At 28.4% G+C, this 21,742-nt stretch overlaps 1 protein-coding gene across 2 annotated transcripts in view; it reads left to right on the top strand.

The window, feature by feature from the left end:
* Nucleotides 1-2,726: 2,726 nt before the first annotated feature.
* Nucleotides 2,727-21,742, top strand: part of Lk6 (MAPK interacting serine/threonine Lk6 kinase) — a 35,483-nt gene continuing 16,467 nt past the window's right edge. Inside the window, exon 1 of one of the 2 annotated variants that reach the window (XM_016058826.4) lies at nucleotides 2,727-3,538. In XM_016058826.4, the coding sequence (XP_015914312.2) occupies nucleotides 3,382-3,538 (157 nt within the window). In that variant the 5' untranslated portion in view covers nucleotides 2,727-3,381. Of the gene's footprint in view, nucleotides 3,539-17,939; nucleotides 18,245-21,742 lie in introns of those variants that run through there. The other variant, XM_016058827.5, reaches the window with a different exon arrangement.

Below are 21,742 nucleotides of genomic sequence, written 5' to 3'. Positions count from 1 at the left end.
TCCATAGAAATTTAACACAACGTATATTTTTTTAAAAGAGAGGGGGGGGGGAGAGAGAGAAGCCTTCCTCTCTCATTATGCAAAAACCAAGAACTATTGAATGAACAAATGTGAAATGTTATACACTTTTATAAAAATGTTTAAGGTATATTCGGATATGAAAATGTTATTAATGATGCAGACGTTTATTTTTGAATCATCTCATATCAAAATGTTTTTATTTTTATACTTTTTTTTTTTTTTTTTTACCTCTTAACTCACTATTAAAAGATAATAATTTTTTTTGTTATTTTTTCACGTCCACATATGTTTATTAAATAAACGTATAAATACATAACAGTTGTGCAACACTTCTCCTTTTGTTTCAGTTTCAAGTTAATTTTGGAATTATTTTTTATCTTTGTTTTTCGGATTTTTTAATCGGCTCTTTTTTTTTAATATTAAGTTGTAAAGGAAGGATTAATCTCAGAAAAATTATTATTTTTGCAGCCGCGCACTCTTAAGGTAAGAAGAATTTTGGCAAATGGCAGGGGTGGCCAACCAGCGGCTTGCGAGCCACATGCGGCTCTTTGAAGAATTATTTGTGGCTCTCGCGATAAATGTACCCAAGTTCCCTTTTCATTTTTGAGCTATTATATTTTAATATTTTTTCTGAATTCATTTGAAATTAACATAATTCAAGGTGAATTTTCCATTTTCAATATAATTATGACCCAAAAAGCATCTGAAGAATTAGAATTAATAGAGATGCAAAACGATCAAGCTCTATACAATTAAAATATAAGTCGACGTAATTACTAACACTAAATTTTGTAATAATAATACTAAATTCGACGTAATACTAAATTTTGGAAATTTGTTAAAGAATCGAAATATCCTGAATTATAAAAGGCTGCTTGTAGAATTATTTCAATATTCGGAACAGCGTACTTATGTGAATAATTTTATTCCATTTTGAAATTCGTGAAATCCAAACACCGATCAGTATTAACAAACAAGCATCTCAAAGAATTACTGAGAAGTGCTGTCACCAATTATTCACCAAATTTTGAAGAATTATCAAAAGAAGTAAAATTAATGTGTTTAATATTTAAGTTCAATACACATATTTCGCACTTTTATTTATATGTTTTCAATAAGTATAATTTCTGTGAAAAAATGTTTAATACCTTTTTTGCATACCTTTTGAATACGTATTTAATTGCGGCCCGCGAAAAATTTCAAATTTTGAAAAGTGCTCGACTATTAAGGAGCTTGGCCACCCCTGGGATATACGAATACGAGGTAATTTTGTTAGTAGGTATTTGGTGTTGTTGCAATTAAAGATGAAAATTTAATGTTAAGCAATGCACAAAAAAAAAAAAAAGAAAAAAAAATGCCAACCTGAATAGTCATAATCAACACTGAAATTTAGTAATAAATTTACATTAATATAGGTAACCTGTGGAAATTGTATTATAATATCATAATTAATGCACAGCTTCGATTTGATTGGTTATAAATAAAATGCATATACTACATTGGTCACATTATTATTATTATTTTTAAAAAAAATATTTTTTGAAATTTTTAATCCAATATTCTTATAGTTATTACAAATAGACATTAGGACATTTCCTCCTCATATTCGATCGACATTTAAACAATTATATTAATGTCGAAAATAGTAAAAAATTAAGGACATAATTTGCTTTCAGTCTATTATGGGAATATAAAGAAAATACAAAAGAAAAAAAATATGAAAATTAAGAAAATTAAATTTAAAATAAAGTTTATATAACTGATTTTCGAGATTTAGTAGACCTAAGTCAGTTGGACAGCTTTTCTCCTGTTTAGCACGTACTTGGTGTATTTCAAGAACTTTTTTGTATTGGGGAAATTTTTTTTTTTCCATCATGGATATTATTTCATCATTTCTCTTTCATGGATAGTATGTTTCTTAATAATAAATAATTTCTTAATGATGTATCTCAAGATCTTTAATAAATAAATATCTAATTAAAATTTAAAAAAAAAAGAAGAAACACTAGAAAATTTCTGGGTAAAAACTGAGATTTCATAAACTTTTCTAGCAACGTTATTATTTTAATTAAGTAAACATTCTAAGTATGATACAGGAAAGTCTGAGTAAAAGTTTATTGAATCCCAATTTTCTAAAGAATTTCCGGTAATACTATTGATTATTTATTATTTTTATTTATTTTAACAGTATTATAGTATTTGCTTCGAATATATTTCTTTAATTTGGCTTTAAAAAATCTAAAAATTTGCTTTATCGATTCATAATTGAAAAAAAAAAAAAAAATCAAGAATATTTTTTTAAAGAGGGAAAAAATACCTTTCCAACATTTCTTAAAAAGATTTATTTATTTATTTAAAATAAAATTTTTTTCATCCAATTTTGTTAATTAAAAAAATGATTTGATGCTTAACTTTTCATACAAAATCAACAAAAAAACTTACAACAAAAGTAACACACTTACATTATACATAAAACAATGTAATCTAAGCATGATATAATTTTTTTTATAAATAAATTGTTCAAAAAAATTACATTTTTATCCTTTAAAAAAAAAATTAAAACTAAATATTTTTAAAAACATGCCATCTCTCAAGCAAATACAAATAAGGGATACGATGACGAAATATCATCAAAATAAAACAATGCGTTTTTTAATCTTGAAAACACTTAATAAAGATAATTTTTACTCATTGTCATTTTTATCCAATCCATTAAATATATATAAATATATTCTTCGAAGTCAGTTTCGGAAAAGTGTCACAAATTTTTATAGCTGACTTAAACAGCGGCGGATATGCAATAGTTGCCAGCTAGTCGAAAATAAATTAACAAAACAATCTCTACGACGCATATCTATCTAGCGAAGAAAAAAAGAAGAAAATAACAAAACACTCTATCACATCCACCCTTTGGCGATTTCTATTCCAGTACACCTATAAAGAGCCGCGGGGTTGCAATATTCTTAGTCAGAAATCTAGACGTGTGGAAAGGGATGGTGTTGTAGCTGTCGAAAAGTAGGTGCGTAGCTAGCTCCTCAGCCGAGCTGTTCAAAGCTCATAGCAGGCTTTAGCCTAGCTATTTCGTTGGGTTTAACATCGGATGAGAATTTCCTTTCTTAATTTGAAAGGAAATGTTGTGGAAGTTGTGAGACGGGCAAGTTATAGAGATTTATTTTTTTTTGTTTACCTTTGTTCTATCTGCAGTTTACCTCAAAATTATTTTTACATTTAGTTATTATTTACACCTTAAAATTGTTTTTCCTTGGTCTCACCCGTATATTTTAAAGTTCATCTGAAAGAAAAAGTTATTGTCATTTCAATTTTATTTTAATTTACCCGGTGATCTACATTAAATTTAACATGAAAACCGAAGTGTTTGTCGGTACGCCCAATGTTAAAACGGCTGCCAATGTTATTTCATCTACGAAATCAACCACCGAAGACCCGGTATCAATACTGTTATTGGATACACCTCAAAATACTCCCATTGGTACTCCTGGATCTGATATTACTGCAGGTAAGATGATTATTTACTCATATTTCAAATTTTAATTATTTAACTGAAATCAACATGGCTGACTTTGTTTGTAAACAAAATATTAGCATGGTACTAAGATAGGAATTTTTTTATTGAATAAGATTTAGTAAATCAGTTGACCTACATTGTACATTAAATATCCACTTAATTTTATATATATTTAGCATTTCTTTTATTATTGATTTTTATTGCCTGATTGTTTCGACTAATTTATGTCTTTTGTTAGAGTTGTGCTTCTAATCTAATTTAGCCAAATAATATAATTTTATTATGTTTTGTTTTGAGATAAGGCTAGTTGTTTTTCCTTTTGTGTTATCCGTTGTAAATTAACTTTTTTTTGTTGCTTTGAAATCAAATGGATGGATACATGCATTTCTGCCGGTCGATTTTGTATCGTCACACCTATAGGTGGACTTAAATCGGAGGTTTATCGCTGTTTTGGCGACTTTATTGAAGTAAACAATCATTGCGCATTAGCTTTATTACTTAAAGAATTGTCGAATGTTATATTAGTTTTGAACATTTAATGTCAGAAATATTTTTTAAAATTGCCTTGGATTAAGGAATAATACTGTGCTTTACTTTAATATTTTTATTAAATTTATACCAATTTATACCATAATAATTTAATTTATACCATTAAAGTTTACCATTTCATTTAATTAAAAAGGATCCTAGAAATATGTGCTATGAATTGCACTGTTTAATATATTCATCTAGTATTTTCAGACTTCTTTTTAAAAAAAGACAAAATTGCTAGATTGTATTAATTTAATTGCCTTTCAAGTCCTTTTTGTCACAATATTTAATAAAAAATATTTTTACCTTTATTGTTCATCTTTATTAATTTGACTGAAAAATCAGAAGGAAATTAGATTACCCTTATTAATAAGTGATGCTTCATTTTAATTGATGAAGCTGCATTATATTTTGATGAAATCTAAGAATAAAATGAAATAATTTTGTTCTAAAAACTAATTTTTCAGCAAAAATTTTTTTAATTTAACTTATTACCTGTAATTTGGATCGTTAATATTCATAAAGTCATTTGTACTATATTACTTTACTGATTTGACTTCAAAATCATAAAGTTGATTGTTGTCCATTCAAAATAAATGAAAAAATTGTAAAACTACATTATTCTCTTATAAATTCATGAAATAAAATGTAAATATATAAAAAAATAGCAGTAAAAACTCAATTTTAACAGTAATAACTAAGCAATTGTTTTATGATAAAACATATTAAAACAGATTTTGAATATAAACGTGTGCTTGTATATTAATATTTTAGTTTTTGCTTAAATTATAATGTAGTAAAATCAGGTGAGACGTAAACCATAGACGATACTTTGGTAATTTTTGTAACAAAAGTTAAAGAACAAATTTAAATAAAACAGTTTTTTAAAACATTTTTTAAAAAATAACTTTAATCTGAAACTTATTGCCAAAATAAAGTTTTCAAAACAGAATCAGACATATATGTGATGTATCAGACATATGAGACATATATCAGGTACTATATAATGCAGCATTTTCATATTGACAAAGCATAGAATGAAAAAGAGAAACACCACGATGCAGCTGAAATTACAGACAAGTTATAGGTAAGGAATAAAATAAGGATTGATTAATAGGGTTGAGGAAGATCAATCAAGATGTGCTTTTAACCATTTATTTTAAACTACACATAGCAGAAAACTAAATCTGTTTTATTTGGATAGATGTTATGTTTATTATTGTAGTTATTATTGTAGTTTGTGGACTTATGAATCCATGTTTTCATTTTAAAAGATTGCAACAAGTTTTTAATGTTAATGCATAGTTTGTCTATGAAAGAACTAGAACTCCCTTTGCCACATAGTCTAAGGCAGTCTGCTACTATGGAAACAAGTAATATACATGTCAAAGAGAGGAGATTTTCTCTTCTTAGATTCCCTTTCTTTTACTAACCCAATGCAGAACCTGTCTTAAATAGTCACTAAACTTTAAAATAGTTAAACCTCATAACCATAGTCACCGCTCTAGACAAAGAGTGAGAATAGTTCTTTCCATAGACGAACTATATGAAGAGCTTAGCTTAGTAAAAGAACATTGTGGATTTCAGTGAATTTAGAAACAGCAAGAAGTTGCTTACCAAGCAATTTTTTCCATTTCAAATTTTCCATTGGAGCTACCTTTTATAAAAATTTGGTCAAAAAAAAAAAAAAAAAAATTGCTGAATTTTCTGAAAATTTTAGGCATTTTCTGAATGTCACTTAGAATTTTCTTGTATTACTGTATGTGACGTTTGTTTAATTTTACTCTCTATCAGTAGATTTAGGTGAAAGGAAAAACTTTAAGCGAATAAAAACTTTCTGCAAGCAATTTAACTGCTGTAATAATTATAATTTAACTAAAGTTTAAACTCTTTCGACACCACTTAATTCTGACAAAATTTGTTCAAAAATCACTGATTTTTTTTTAAATGTATTTTTAGTTTTATAAAACTCAGCATTGATTTATACTGGCATAAATTATTTTACATTTTCTAGTTTTTTGAAGTTATGAAATTTGTTATTGATTTAATAAATTTTCTGTTGTATTCAAATTTTGTAAAATTGTTTGAAAGATAACATTTGGGAATTTTGACCACTTTTTTTTTTATTTTTTATAATAGGCAATATTAGTTTCTGCTATGGTCACAAGCTGCATTTGTGTATATTATATGCATGTCTATCTGTCTACCACTGATAAAATTCAATCAGTATGCATTAGTCCTTAAAATTGAAATTGCTTCGTTTTCATTTTAATTGTCTATCATTAGTTTATTTATAGAATACCTAGTTATTTCATTTTAGATAAATTGTTTATTTTACACTTTAACTATCTCTCATTAGTTAATTTATAGAATACCTAGTTATTTCATAGAATAACTAGTTAAAGTGTCAAATTAATAACATATTACGCAATTTAACGGACAAGATCAGTTATTTCATGGAATAACATTGTATTCTATGAAATAACTGCATTATATACTTTAACAGTAACATATATATACTAACTGCCATTAAAATTGCTTCACCAGGAAGGAATGCAAATAACAGAATGATATTTATTGGGCACATACATTATAGTTGGAAGAACAAGTGATTAAATTTTTAGGCTATTTGTATGTATAGATCCTGAGGAATCAGTACTCAGAGAAGCCTTCCCTGCCAGCAATAAGCAGTTATTCTCCTGGGCATCGAGTCAAACAGAGATTGGATAGCATGGTCAGGTACAGCATTCTATGCAGCTTCAAACTTTTTCAACAATTCGTCGACCGTAGCGACGAGTGTTGGCGTGTCAGCCGTTCGGCAACCATTGACCAGGCATTTTCAATTGGTGAGAGATCAGGAGAACGTGCTGGCCAGGGCAACAGGCGAACATGTTCTATGCCAAGGACGCCAGGATAGGGCGGCCAACATACGATCGTGCATTGTCCTGCTGAAACGTAGCGTTATGGCGGCCTCGAAGATAGGCAGGGCAACTGGCCCTAACATTTCAGAAATGTAACTGCTGGTGTTCAAAGTGCCGGCAATGCGAACAAGAAGTGATTGAGATGTGTATCCAGTGGCACCCCATACCATTACTCCAGGTGATGGGCCAGTATGACGATGTCGAATGCAAGCTACGCTCTCCACAGTGTCACCAAACACGGATGCGGCCATCATGATGCTGCACACAGAACCTGGATTCGTCTGTAAAGTCGACGTCATACCATTCCTGCGTCCAGGTTCGTCATTGATCACGCCATTGGAGGCGCTCCTGCCTGTGATAAAGGGTCAAGGGTAGCCGAAGAGATGGTCTCCATGCTGACAGTCCATGCTGCTGCAAACGCCATCGAACTGTTCGTGCAGACACTTGTCTTGCAAATGACCCCATTTGTTGATTCCGGGTTCGTGACGTAGCTGTACGATCCCTTAAGGCCATATGGATAACATGTCTGTCTTCGAGGCTGAAAGTGATGGGGGCCGCTGAGATCCTGCACGACGTTCCATATGACCGTCATGAACCCATCGATTCCATATTCTGCTAACAGTCATGGGATCTCGACCAACTCGAGCAGCAATACTTCAGTATGATAAACCGCAATCCCGGTAGACCACAATTCGACCTCGATCAAACTCAGACACGTACTGCTAGGCATATCTCCTTCTTACACGAGGCATAGCAAAAATTTTATTACCCAAGAACAGCGCTCAAATTCAGTTTCTGTATGAGAAACTTACTGTCAAATCTCCTTTTTTATACACATTGTAGGTGTCTCTACCACCGCCTGAATACGCTGAAAAGTTTATAATTTGCGTACCACAACCAGCTTTATCCGTCCTGCAAATTTCACGTTCGTGTGTGTCGCCCTCCTGGTGTAGCAATTTTAATGGCCAGTAGTGTATATATAAACACAAAAAATAAAATGAAATAAACTAGAAAAACTTTTATTGGGAAAACGTAAAGGTCTTCATCAGGATACATCCTTTACAATAAATGCGATATTTCTGAATAAAGAATAATTTTCCTAAGATGGAAAGTTATTGATATTGATTTTCACGTGGTTTTGAAATAGCCCGGTATATTTCAAACAATATGGAAAATTTGTAACCTGTATTTGAGTATTTACTTCTTAAGGCAATGATTCTGTCGATTTTTTGGCCGTTATTGCTATCGATTTCTCCATAGTTTTTTAATCCGATATTTTTTTTTTGTATACTTACACTTATTACAACAAACTAATGGTGAAACGAAACACGCATTTGAGTAACCCCTTTTTGGGGGATCCGATTCGTGTGATTTCGTCGTCGAATTTTTTTCGGCAATTACTGCTACAGATTTCAAGATTTTTAAAAATTTTTTTTATTCTGATGACTATTTACAAAATGCTAAAAAGGAAATAATTAGTGCCCCCTCCCCCCAACAAAATGCGAGAATATCACCCATAATATTAAAATAAGAAATAATTACATGATTAATTAAAAAAAATATATTTTGTTTTTTTTGTAAACAGCACTTTTTTTTATTTTAAATTAGTTACATATGTATATAGGTATATATGTTATATGTATATATATGTGTGTGATCTATTATTCAATTAAATATATATATAAACATGTGGTACGCCAAAGAATCTTCTGTTTCTCAAAGGAAGAAAAAACATACTGAAATAGAAAAGGGATTTTTTTTATTTTTTATATTTAATTGAATAATAATCTTTTTGATACTTACTTGCCTTAGAACTAAATTTGCCATAGTTAACATTTATGTTATATTATATTATACATTTATGTTATATTATATTATACATTTATGTTATATTATATTATACATTTATGTTATATTATATTATACATTTATGTTATATTTATTTCATGCTGTGTTAAAAATAACGCTCTTTTTTTTCTGAAATCTTTGCTTTTTATTATTACTTGTAAGAAGTTATTGTGTTTTCTGCGTTTTTTTTTTGTTTCTAAAATTTTGTCAACTATTGTTATTTGCTTCTGATTGTTTTTTAATAGGTGGAAGAACAGTTTTGAAAATAATTATATCTAATGATATCAATTTATTATATTATGAAAGAAAAAAAAAAGTCTGCATGTTTTTTGTTAACCCTAGATTGTCCAAGGAAGTCATTTTGATTGCTTTCTTTTTAATTTCAATTCGAGAAACAATGATGTTATATAATGACGCAATTTCTTAGAATTTTGTGACTTTTTGTGCAAGATATAATTTTTTTTATTGTTAATATTTACTAGTAACTTCTTTTATAACTGAAAATAATATAAAAAATATTACAAATTAATTTTAAACAAATTTCTTTACACATTATTTATTCTTTTACAATCCAATCATTTTGACTGCTTTTGGGTAATATAGGGTAATGTTGGATTAGGTAATATATACTAAGTTTCAGTCTTTCTAGTGTTAATATAATATTCGATAGTTTTCATTTTCTTCCTATTTTATAATCAAACAATTGAGGAAAGATGCACCTGTTTTTCTTTTTTTTTATGAGGAAACTTTTATAAGATATAAATGTAAGGAATAAAATAAATATTTGATTCAGAATAGGATTTTTCTATTATGATAAATAAATACGCTTGAGTAAATTATCGGGATATAAATAAATGTCTTTTATTAGAGAATGACGTTTAAACGTTTGTGTCTTAAGGTATATTACATTTTAACTGTACACGTATTATGCAAGAGTTTGAAAAATCCGATTGTTATCACGAGTTAAATTTTATCTTTACTTAGTAACTGAAAGTATTTGCTGGCAGCTGCAGTTCTTTCCCCTTTGAGTTGTGACTCGATAACGATCTTCATGGTTGACGTAATTCAAGTCTTTCCACAACTAACAGCAGTAACTCCATTTTAGTTTAAAAGTGGAAGAAAAACTAAAATACTATGTAAACGTCGTGATTCATGTTTTATCTTAAAAATGCAAAATCATAAAACGTTGCTCTCTCTCTTTTATCATTTCATTTTTTAATTATCAGTGTCGGAATTGATTTTTGTATTGACGCTTTAAGTTTCTTCAACTTTGACGCACTATTTTTAATCTTTGATTCTAATTTTTAGTATTATTTTGTTTAAAAAATCAAAAATCCTGAGTAAAATATATCAGACATTTGAATTATATATATATATATATATATATATATATATATAATATCAGTCATTTTTATGTCCTCCAATTATGTATATATATACAGGGGTGTGTTTAGAAAAAAATTTGAGTCCGTTAACGCAGTGTTCCCCACCCTTTTTATCACCTCGGACCTGTCAACGTTTGATAATTTCATCGCGGTCCGCTGGGGGGGGGGGCGACGTTGATTGTTTATATTTTAGATTATTTTGATTTATTAATTTAAATTTAATTGTATTTAAACAAGCCTTCAAAATAAAATACAGTTACACCAAGAAATAAATATTAAGTGATTTAACATTTTAACTTACTAGAACGTTAAATTTAATGAGAACCCTGAGCTTGTTTCTTTGCAATGAGGCGGTTCCGTCTGGGGGTAATCGGAGACAATGATACATTACAAACGTTAAAAATTTATGTCTCTAAATTCGGGGGGCCCTTTTTTTTGAAATAAGTAAAATTTTAATGGAAAACAGATATTTTTAATTTGGGGTATAAATCTAGGAATTTAAATTCAGTTTCAATGAAATGGGCGGCCATGTACCATTTGATCCACGGACCGGTACCGGTCCGCGGACACTGCGTTAACGGATCCTTCACAAAATATCTTTTCAAAATATCTCTTCACGAAATATTTTAATTTAAAAACGGATCCTTCACAAAATAATTTATCCTTATCGGACTCTTTACAAATTTGTTTATCTTCATTATTGTTTTGTTAATCCAATAAATCCTTCCCAGAGGTGTGTGTGTGGGGGTGGGGGAGAAAGATGTAAACGAATTAAGTTTTGTCTTCGGCAGACGCTTCTTCCTTTATTCGTCCGAAATGAATATTTTGCGTTCAGCAGTATAGGCTAAATACCAAATATTTGTATGTTGCGTCTCGAATTTAGTAACAGCAATTGCTATTTATTTTTGAAAATTTATTATTTTTATTTTTTTATTATAATTTTACAGTGTTGAGCATAATTTTGTATCTCTTTACAATTTAAAAACTCATTGAAAAAGTTTTTTGCAATAACAAGACCCTATTTGCACAAATTCACAAAAGCAGGACCCTGGTTGAAAGAATGTGACTTAACGTTTATTTTACATTCACAAATTACGAGTAATTTTTTTCAAAATTTTACAAAAACGGACCTTTCACAAAATGTCTGGACAGACCCCTGATATACATAACCACAAAACAACGTTTTCTGTAGACTAAGTGATTCATGGTTAATCTAAAAAGTTTCAGAACATAAACGCTACTCACATTTTTAACATTCATTTGTCATTACTTTTTTAATATGATTGTCAGAATTTATACACTTGACACGCTTGAAGCAAGTCACAATTAGGTAAAAGATTTATCCAATCTTTTATTTGAATTTTTTTTTAGGTATTAGAAATTTCAGCATCAAATTTTTCAGACAAAAGGATTCAGTTTTTGGAATGAATAGTGTAGATTCCGTGGCTCTTATCCAAGTTTGCTGAACTCTAGTTTCTTCGCCACTTAGTTTAGTAACTATGTGTTGCGTAGTTTGGCCATCCAGCGTGTCTTCTTAATACGTTGGGGCTTACGTAATTTCCTCCTGGAAATAATCCAAACTTTTACAATTCTGGGCTCTCATTAAATTTTCTAAACACAATAAAATTTAAATGGATTCAAATACAACAAATTCTTTTATTCGACAAAAGACATGTAAACTTTCTTGCAGTCCTGTCTATTTCGGATTTTGTAAATTTGCGTGTATGATAACCATAATATTATTAAAAAGAATTGACCTGTAATATTGTATTTATTTTATAACTGCTGTTGAACAGCCGACCCAATTTTGAATTTACAACTACCAATATTCAACTCCTTAGCCTTGTGATTTTGTATCGAATCCAGAAGACAAGGAGACTCCTGGATCAAGTATTGGGCAAAATTTACCTTCTAAGAGGACATTTTGATGAAACTAACCTTCATTTGCGTTACATGGTGAAGAAAACCTTGAAAACTTTCCACGATTAGCCTGACTGCAAGGGGACTGTAACCCATAATCTGTTTACCACTGAAGATATTTTACGTCAGCACTGTGGTCGGTGCGAGCTGGGTGCTGATTTTGTATAGATTTGTCACCGCTGAGATTCGAATCTGGGTTACCTCATTGGGTGACGAGCTCTCTCTATTCCCCGAACCACCACGGCTAGTAATATTGGGTAATATCATCTGCGTAATTTATAATGTTTTTAGTATTTTTTTTTAGCAATAAATTTTTTTAAGTTTAGAAAAGCTTGATAAAATTGGCTCTTACCATTCTCTGTAGTTTTACTAAACTAGTAGGAGCTAATGTTTGAACCTTATGGACCATTAAGCATATAATATTGAATCTCGCGAACCACTACCTCATTTTTGTTGAGTAGGAAGAAAGTTTCCCAACTGATTAGAGTATGATTAAAGTTTACTTCGATGTATTAGTTAATCGCCTAATTAATTAAATTAGTTTTTAAATAAATAAATTAGAAACTTAATGTGGCATATGACCGCAATTCTCAAATTTTTTTTAACTGTAAATAATTTTTAAAGGTTTTGTTAAATTAGATGCTTTATCAAGAACGTTAACATAAAAACGCTTCATACTTTAATATTTAAGTTTCGCAAATAGTATATGTATTTAAAGATGACTTGAGGTGGTTCTTATTATTACGTAACAGGGTTGGCAAGATTTTGCCGCAGGTGGAAAAAACCATGGTAAATACCGGTAAAAACCGTCCTGGCAAAAACAGGTTTTTGCCAAGCAAATTGGCAAAAAGTGGCAAAACCCTATATTTTCCAAGATGAGAGGACAAAAACACATTTTTGATACAAAATTGAAATATATACTATGAATATAAATAATTACAAAAAATTAACGAAATTATTATTCTATAATTAAATGATAATGTAATAAAATATCATTTTAGTAGTAATTTAAAACATTATTGATTGGAAAATTTGTGATTATTCTCTTTTTTCCAGTGAAATGAACTTATTTTAAAATTAATATAACTATAATTTAAAGCATAAAATATCTATCAACATGTGCAGTTAATTATTGTACAAATAATAATTTTTTATAATAAATAATAATATTATACAAATAATAATTTATTTGTAAAAAAACATTTATTTTAGGATTCTAAAATGAAAAGAGATCACAAACTTTCAATCTTTTAAAAATTATTACCCTTATATTAATTATTAATATGTTAAAAATAATTTTTTCATGTAATGTATCAAAATTATTATTCCTTATGATTGATTTAAATTTGTTTCAAGTATTTTGTAATAATATTTAATCAGCAATTTAGATAATTTGGTTTTTGCCGGTTTTTACCAGTTTTTGCCGGTTTTTACCAGGTTTTTGCCACTGTCCTGGCAAAAACCCCTTTTTGCCGGCAAAAACTCCAACCCTGTTACGTAAGCATCTTTACGTGACTTTTACCTCCCTCTGTCTTGTTAGCTAAAATAAGCTAAATGCAACCTCTATGTGCTTACGCTAGGTTTTGTGTTATAAGAATAATATTCTAAATTTTAGACTATTTTCGATTGGATAATACTACTACATTAAAATTCAAGTTTCAAGTGCTGTCTTTAAATCTATCTATAGTTTATTTCTAAATCATTTTTTTAAAAATAGATCTTAGCATTTATTCAATACTTTAAATTAAGTTTTATAGATTCACATCTATTCAGTTGATGATGTGAATCTATCAGCACCATTTATATAATCAGCAATTACGTGTAAATTTTTTTTTTTGAATTTTTATTTTACTCAAAATTAACCATAGCGGTTTTCACTTTTTAAAGTGATTCTCTTGCTTGTCTTGAAACGAGTGGTCATTATTTATGATCTTGCAGATCAAGGAAAACTTCGTGTTGTCAAGGGTGTCGAAATGAAAGGTCAAATATCAGGAAATAACTTCGTCAAAACGTGTTTCAGCGTTGATGTCGATTACTTTATAGATGCATTCTTTTTCTCGAACAATTTTATTAGCTTCTTAGTTTATCGTATCTAAACATTGTTTAGTGTAAGTTTTCGCCTGTGTTTTATATCTGTTTGAAATCACTTTATTTACCTTGTTTGCAAGCTTTAAAAAAATTGCCATTAAATTCAATTGAAGCTGTCAATGTATTTACAATTTTTACGAAAATAGGTTTTTTGTTAGTTTTGGAACACCAATCACCGATGATCAAATACCGAGTAATTTTCTAGACTGACCGAAGAAGTGAATCCAACAATTTGGAAGCAATTTAAACAATCTTTTCAGAATTGGCAAAAGTTTTTTTGATTTTTCTCGAAAGTGCAGATTTGTTATGTACCCCTTTTAACATTGACTGCTTCAATTTTAAGGTAACTTATTAAAAAAATTAGAACTTGCTACATATTAGTTTTCTAGCATTTGGTATTTAAACTCGTTACATTATAGGTACTAGCAGCACGAACATTGGAGCTAACAATAAATAAAATTACACTTGAAAAAGAGGAGAAAAAAAAATATATATTTAACCCCCAACTACTTGGCCAGAAATAATCGCACGTCATCTTACCCCTCCCCCACCACATAGCTATAGGTTATTGATCATATTTTAAATTTTGTTTTTAACTTTAGCTATGTGTTTTAATGGCATTTGTGAACAAAACTATGTTCAGATGTGTACTTGTTTTGTATAAAATAAGTCTATGGTATACTACAAAAAACATAATATACTATAATAATATACTAAAAATGCAATTTGGTAGCATTTTAGAATTTGATATATTTTGCCTTATATTTAAGTATCTTTATTTTAGAAGTACAAGATGCTCTTTAATAGATGAAATTAAAATAATTATAATAATAAATTACCTTTCAATATCAGTTTTATGTAATGAAATTGCCGTTTCATTTAATTTATCACATTAATTTATATGAACAATCATAAAATAAAAAAAATTACTTGGAATCATTTACCATCATGATTCTTGAAGATATGGGAATTCAAAAATATGAAAGATGAAAATAATATGAAATGTTTTTATCTGCCAATTTTTTATATTTCTTTTAAAACTAAAATCACTGATATCACACTAGTTGTTACTGTACTTCTTTGTCACAATTTTTCTGGAAACCCTATCCCCCCTTCAAGCATGAAAATTGTGGGAGGTCCCTTACATTTCTGAGTATAATTGACACCCTAATATTATGTTAACTAATAAATATATCTCAACAATTTTTTTGAACCGTTAATAGTAATAAATGAGCCGAGGAGGCTCCCAATAAGATGATCCAGGCTCGAATTCCAACGTTTGGGTGGTAGGCGGATCACGAGTTACAATTCCAGTGCCGTTGGCCTAACCGTTGGTGGTTTTCTACTCTCCATGCAACACAAATTCGCGTTTGTTCCATCAGAGAGAAGGCTAGTTTGTCTCAATGCTTTATTCTGGCAGGGATATCCTGACTGGTAGGGCACTGCACCCATGTCCAAGAGTTCGTGGGTTCGATCCCCGCCGGCCGAAGAATCCCCGTGTAGTAAATAGTGACTGAAGCACGTTAAATCTGTTGAGTCGCTATGTCCTCCCAAGTTCCCATAACAAATCAATACCTCTGGGGGTACTGATCCAGGAGTTTCCTTGTCTTCTGGATTGGTTCAAAATTACAAGGCTACGGGGTTGAACATAAGTAGTCGTAAACCCAAAATTGGGTCAGCTGTTCAACGGCGGATATAAATATGCTTTATTCAGTAGTTTCCTTGTCTTCTGGATTGGACCAAAAATTACAAGATTGCAGAGTTGATTATTGACAGACGTAAGCTTATAATTGGAACGACTGCTCAACACCACTTATAAAATAAAATAGTAATAATAAGGAAAACAGTTGTATAGTTTATATATGATTAAAAGTTTGTCATATATGTTAAAATATGCTTTATTTTTGGATATTGCTAATAGAGGAAAAGGATATTTAAAAAGTAGAATATTGAAAACAAACCTGCAATTTAGTTACCTAATTGTAGATAATTCTCAGTACAACTGATATGTTGTTTACGATCCCGAAGTAAAGAATCTAGCTAAATTTTTGTCGTTTGGATCAGTATAACTTAAGACAGTATTCCAATTATTTTGTCTTTAAACTCTTGTAGTTATTGAAAGAAAAAAAATCCTTAAAAAAATGAATTAATATATAGTCTTAATGAATGTTTCAATTAGAAAATAAACTTAACTGGAGAATGTTAAGATGTGTTTGTTACAAATAACTTAATGTCCAGAAGATTAAAATAGTGTTAGTTGAAGTGTTCTTTAACGACATGTAAATCATCATCTTTATCATTGGATGGAGTGTAAAATTAAGCGCGCACTTAAACACGTTGATTGACTGTTACGTTGTGATAAGCAACTTTTTATTCTTTAAGATAAACTTTTGAACTAATATCTACCCTGAATGGATCAGATTATTTCTTTATACTTATAAGGAGATCTGATTAAAATATTCTAATTTAATATTTTAGTTATAAGATAATTCTGAAATCAATGCTGTTAATTTCAAATTTCAAGTTTTATTTTTCTTATTGATTCAGAATTATTTCGTTAGGTTATAGTAATTGAATTGCAAATCGATTTACTTTCTGAATATTTTAAATTTTAATTTTTAAATAATTTTAAAGATTTTTAATTATCTATATTCAAGCCAAAATTCTCTGATAATAAATATTAATACCACTAAATTATAGAATATTTTTAGACATTGAATAATTAAAAATTTATTTCAGAAATGTTTTTTACTTTAGCTTATTATTTCATTAGTTGTTATATTGATTATGGAAATAATATATTGAGAAAACGAAGCATTTTATTACATTTTATATAGAATCTGAGTTATGATTTTATTCAACCCATAAAACTTACCTGAAAAAGCCCTTTAAAATATCCGAGCGAGTTTTCTCATAATTGCCATTTATTTTATAATCGTGAAAAATCCGCTTTGGTTTTTTCATAATTGCAATCTATTATCAACTCTAGATATTAAGTTTATAATAAAATAAAATACAAATTCGATACATTGAAATATTCGTATTTCCATAACTTCAATATTCTACTTTGCTTTAAAATTTTTAACCCAACCTTTTTCCTTCTCGAAAAGTTGAGATACTACGTCACAATATAATTGAAACTGTTATAATAAGATACAAACTATATATATTTTTAAGTTCACAATTCAATGAGAAAGGGGAATTATTTATAAAAATATATTTTAAATACTATTTTCTCAGATCTGTGAGTCTTGTAATGTACCGTTTCAAAATATTTTTTCTTTTTTAAATATAGCTAGATGAGTAGAAATTAATTAAATGGTATTTATCAGTAGAGAATGATAATTCTAAAAATTTAGAGAATAATAATAATGGAAAAAGAAAAAACTCAATAAATCATGAAGAAACCCTATAAAACCCTGACAAAACCACTAAAAGGCCCGGTTAGGTTTTTTACAACCCTGTGTAAAATGTTTACTAGATTAAAATAGATTTTTTTCTAAGATTGAGATTCTATTAAGATTTTTTTTTTTAAGTGTTTCTCAATTTGAACATCTTTCTTTTCCCATTACTCGAACTTTTCAATTAGCATCCAATTTATCTTTAAATAAATTATGATGCAATCTGTTGGAGGTTCAGTGCAATATTTAACCATGCAATTTGATTCTAGTGATAAGCAACCGCAATTCCGATAAATTAGTGATGAAACGTTGTTTTATTGTGCAAAAAGTGCCTTCCTAGCTCTGAAATATTACATTTTGTGCTAAGATAGCTTACGCGCAGATGTGCTGCCTCACTTAACAGTTTCTGACGGTTCCTAACAGTTTTTGACATTTGGACAGGTTACGCGCGCCATGTCAAAAATCAGTTTTCGACGTAAACAATCGAACACAGTTTACTGGTCTCTTATATTTTATATGCATTGAGTGATGAATTTTGACGATTGTTGTGTTACAATTTTAAGAAAAGAAAGAAAGAAAAGATGAAGGATAAAAGCCATTTAAGTATGTAATTAATTTACTTCATACTTATTTGAAACGTTTATTTTAAAATTATGTCCATTTATTATTAAACCAAATAGATTTTTTTGGAAAGATATATTTATGGTTAATTTTTTTATTGTTTTATTTATCCTCTAATTTTTGTGTACACAATATCAATAATTTCTAATAATTTTTATTATTTGAATATCTGGAAAGATGCGGGGAAAATATTAATATTTAAATATTTTTTTCTCTCAAACAGAGATAAATTTTTAAGTTTTTATTTCTTTGAATTCGTGTTTTAGTTATAGAAATATTCTTCTTTTTTATTAAAATATCACCTTGGAAATATTTGCTCACACTTGTTTCATACAGTATGTAATTCATTTAATTTAAGATACCTGTCGAAACTAAATGATAAATATAAATATTTGTAACTCATCCTAAATTCATGGCATAAAACTTATTACTAATAATCAAATCTTAATGTATTAATTTTTTTTTTAAGTATGGACAATATTTAATTTTTTAACTGCTTAAGTATTGCGATTTTATTTAAATATCGATGTATAAAAAATTCATGGTAATAACATTCTTTTATTGAAATATATATATATGATTTATTTTATTAAATGTTTTAGAACGGAATAAAATTGAACTGTTAGTTAATTGTAGTTTGTTTTGTATCACTACTGTTTGTTCAGCATTACACGAAAACTATTTTTAGCTGGAGGAATAGTGCCACTAAGAATGTGGGCATTTTGATTTAAATAATGATATTCTGTTGACGAAATGCTAATAAAACTAAAGAAATTTTATATGATTTCGTAAAATTAATGCTAATTAATAATACCGTTACTGCTTTTTAAACTATTTGAAATCATTTTTAAATGTATTCGAATATTTTCGTCAAATATGTTAATTTGAAAGTGTCCTGTTTTCGACATTCTACTTTTGTTTGGAAGAATATTTATTCATTTATGTTTCCGCCAAAGTTTTATGGATTTACTACTGTATATTCAAATAGTAAGTCGCATGTAATAAGTTGACGAGGTGCTGAAGAGATCTTTTAAACGTCCAAAGCACGTGAGTCATTCTTAAAACGCACGCGGAAGGAATTCCAGGTGCATTTAATCCAAAATGTATTGTTTTCAAATCTCGGAGCTCTTCTTTTTTGGCGATATATTATTACAAGTTGGCGTCTGCTTTCTCGGGTCACAGAAGACATTATTATCATTCGAGCTTTTGGAAACAGGTTTCCTGAACGATGAATATAAATCATTTTAAAACTAGTTCGAGATATATTTTTTAAAATGGTTCTGCGTAGTAAAACGGACATGTTTTTCGGCCCTGAATTTAATTTTTATTTTATTTTCAAAAATATTAGCTACAACACTTAAGGGAATAGCTCACGTTTTTCTTGATTTGAATATTAAGATAATTTTTTTTTCTTTCCAATTTGTTTTTATTTTTCAATATAGCTGAGTTTTAAGAGAATTAATATCGTGTTGGTTGTATTTTCTCAAGTAATATTTACTACTGGTATACGCTAGTACTAAAAGATTTACGATAATTCTTTAAATAGTACATCCAGTTTCATTCAACAGAGGAATTTGGATGTGTGCATAAATTTTTTATTTATTTATTTTTTAAGTGATTTACACTTCAAGGGGATTCCGCAGACAGAAAATAAAATAATAGTTGCAAATAAAGGCTGTTTGCAGTTTTTTATTTTATTTTTATTGCTGAACTTATTGAATGAATTAAGAGACTTTACTTTAAATTAGTATCTATTATGCTTCGTTTGTTAAATATCTATTGTTATCTATACCCACCCGCCAAACATTTTGTCAGCAAAGTAAGCAAATCAGAAATCCCCCTCTCCCAAGTTTATGTCAGAAATTTGCTTTTTTTTATTTGATTTTTGATTAAACTTTTATTAAGGGACTTTTTATGTCATAATATTAGAATTAAGTTCAAATGAAAGATATAATTTTGCTTATTATAAAATTTATATTTAAATTCATTTTATAAAATTTTAAGAAGAATATTCTTAAGAAATCTTTAATGTTTTCTTTTTGTGATTTAAACTTTTATTTGAAATTGTTGTTGGAAGAAATTTTTCTAACTTTTTCTTTCTTCAAATGTAATTTTTAATTTTTCCAAGCGTAATTTTTTGTAAATATTTTTATTACTTTTTTAACGTTTAAAAAATATTCAAAATAAAAGAAGTTAAACTTAAATTTCCTTCCTCCTTTGGTTTATGTGCTTACACTTTTTGAATCGCCATTAACATATTAACTATAAACGACTATTTACTTTTGAAAGCTATTAGTTTTTTTAAGCTTCATATTTATTTTTAATCTAAATCATATTGTATATTAATTTAGATTTTAAAAGATTTTTTTTTGTTTTCTGATACTAGTTTGTGGACCAGTGATTTATTTATTAACTTATTATATTTAATTTCAAATTATTTCAAGCTTTCTGGTTAATTGTAGGAAAAGAAAACAGCTTACAAGTTATAATTTCCTCTTCTTAATGTTGAATCTAGGTGAATTCTCGAAATTTCATTGTTTTCTATTCTAAAAGTTTGTTTGATATTTAATCTATTAAAATCTTTCTCGGTGTGCAGTTTCTTTATAAAAATTTCAGCTGTTAACTAAGTTCTTTTTATGTTAAAATATATTTTGTAGTTGCAAAAAAAAAAAAAAAAAAAGTGTGAAAAGCTTGTGTAGTTGCAAAAATATTTTTTTTTGCTCGAGTTGCTGATTGATTTGACTGACTTCTTAAACGGCGTTGCACAATTTTCAACAGTTTCAAACAACAATTGTAAAATTTTTCAACAATTTCAAACGTTGTTTCAATTTTTTTCTCTCCATATGTTTGTAGGATTATTTAAGGAGAATGACCCTTTACATAATTTTTTATCAAAATATTTCACCTCAAAAACGGACTTTTAACAAATTGTTTTATCATTTAAACATATTTTTTCATAAAAATTTTTTATCTTAAAAATGTATCATTTACAATATTTTTCATTTCAAAATGGATCCATAATAGTATTCTTTTTGGAAATACAAGGTAGATATCCTCTTAAATTGATAATTTTAATAGTTACGAATTTTTGAAATACGTCGTTTTTGTATTTTCTCCCCAAAACAGGAACTTATTCTCATATATATATATTATTTATTTATTCACAAAAACAGAATCTTAGTAGAAATGTTGCAATTCTATATAGTTTTAGATTCAGAAAATCATGAATTTATTTTTCCCAAACAATAGGATTCTTTTTACAAAAATTTAGAACAAAGCACTGCTTTTTGTGATTTTTCAGAAGATTACAAAACCAGATTAAAAAATATTTTCTCTAAATTATGTGTAGATCTTTTATAAGAACAAAACTTTTATGAAACTTCTGCACTAAATCCTAATTCACTTAATAGTCATATCATGCACATCAAATTACAGAAAAAATGCAGGTCTTTTTGCCACCATTTGTGGCAATGTGTTGGA

This window comes from Parasteatoda tepidariorum, chromosome 8 (assembly GCF_982258835.1).
Source record: "Parasteatoda tepidariorum strain Cologne lab strain chromosome 8, Ptep-v5.0, whole genome shotgun sequence".
NCBI lineage: Eukaryota > Metazoa > Arthropoda > Arachnida > Araneae > Theridiidae > Parasteatoda > Parasteatoda tepidariorum.
This window is presented reverse-complemented; position numbering and strand designations above follow the sequence as displayed.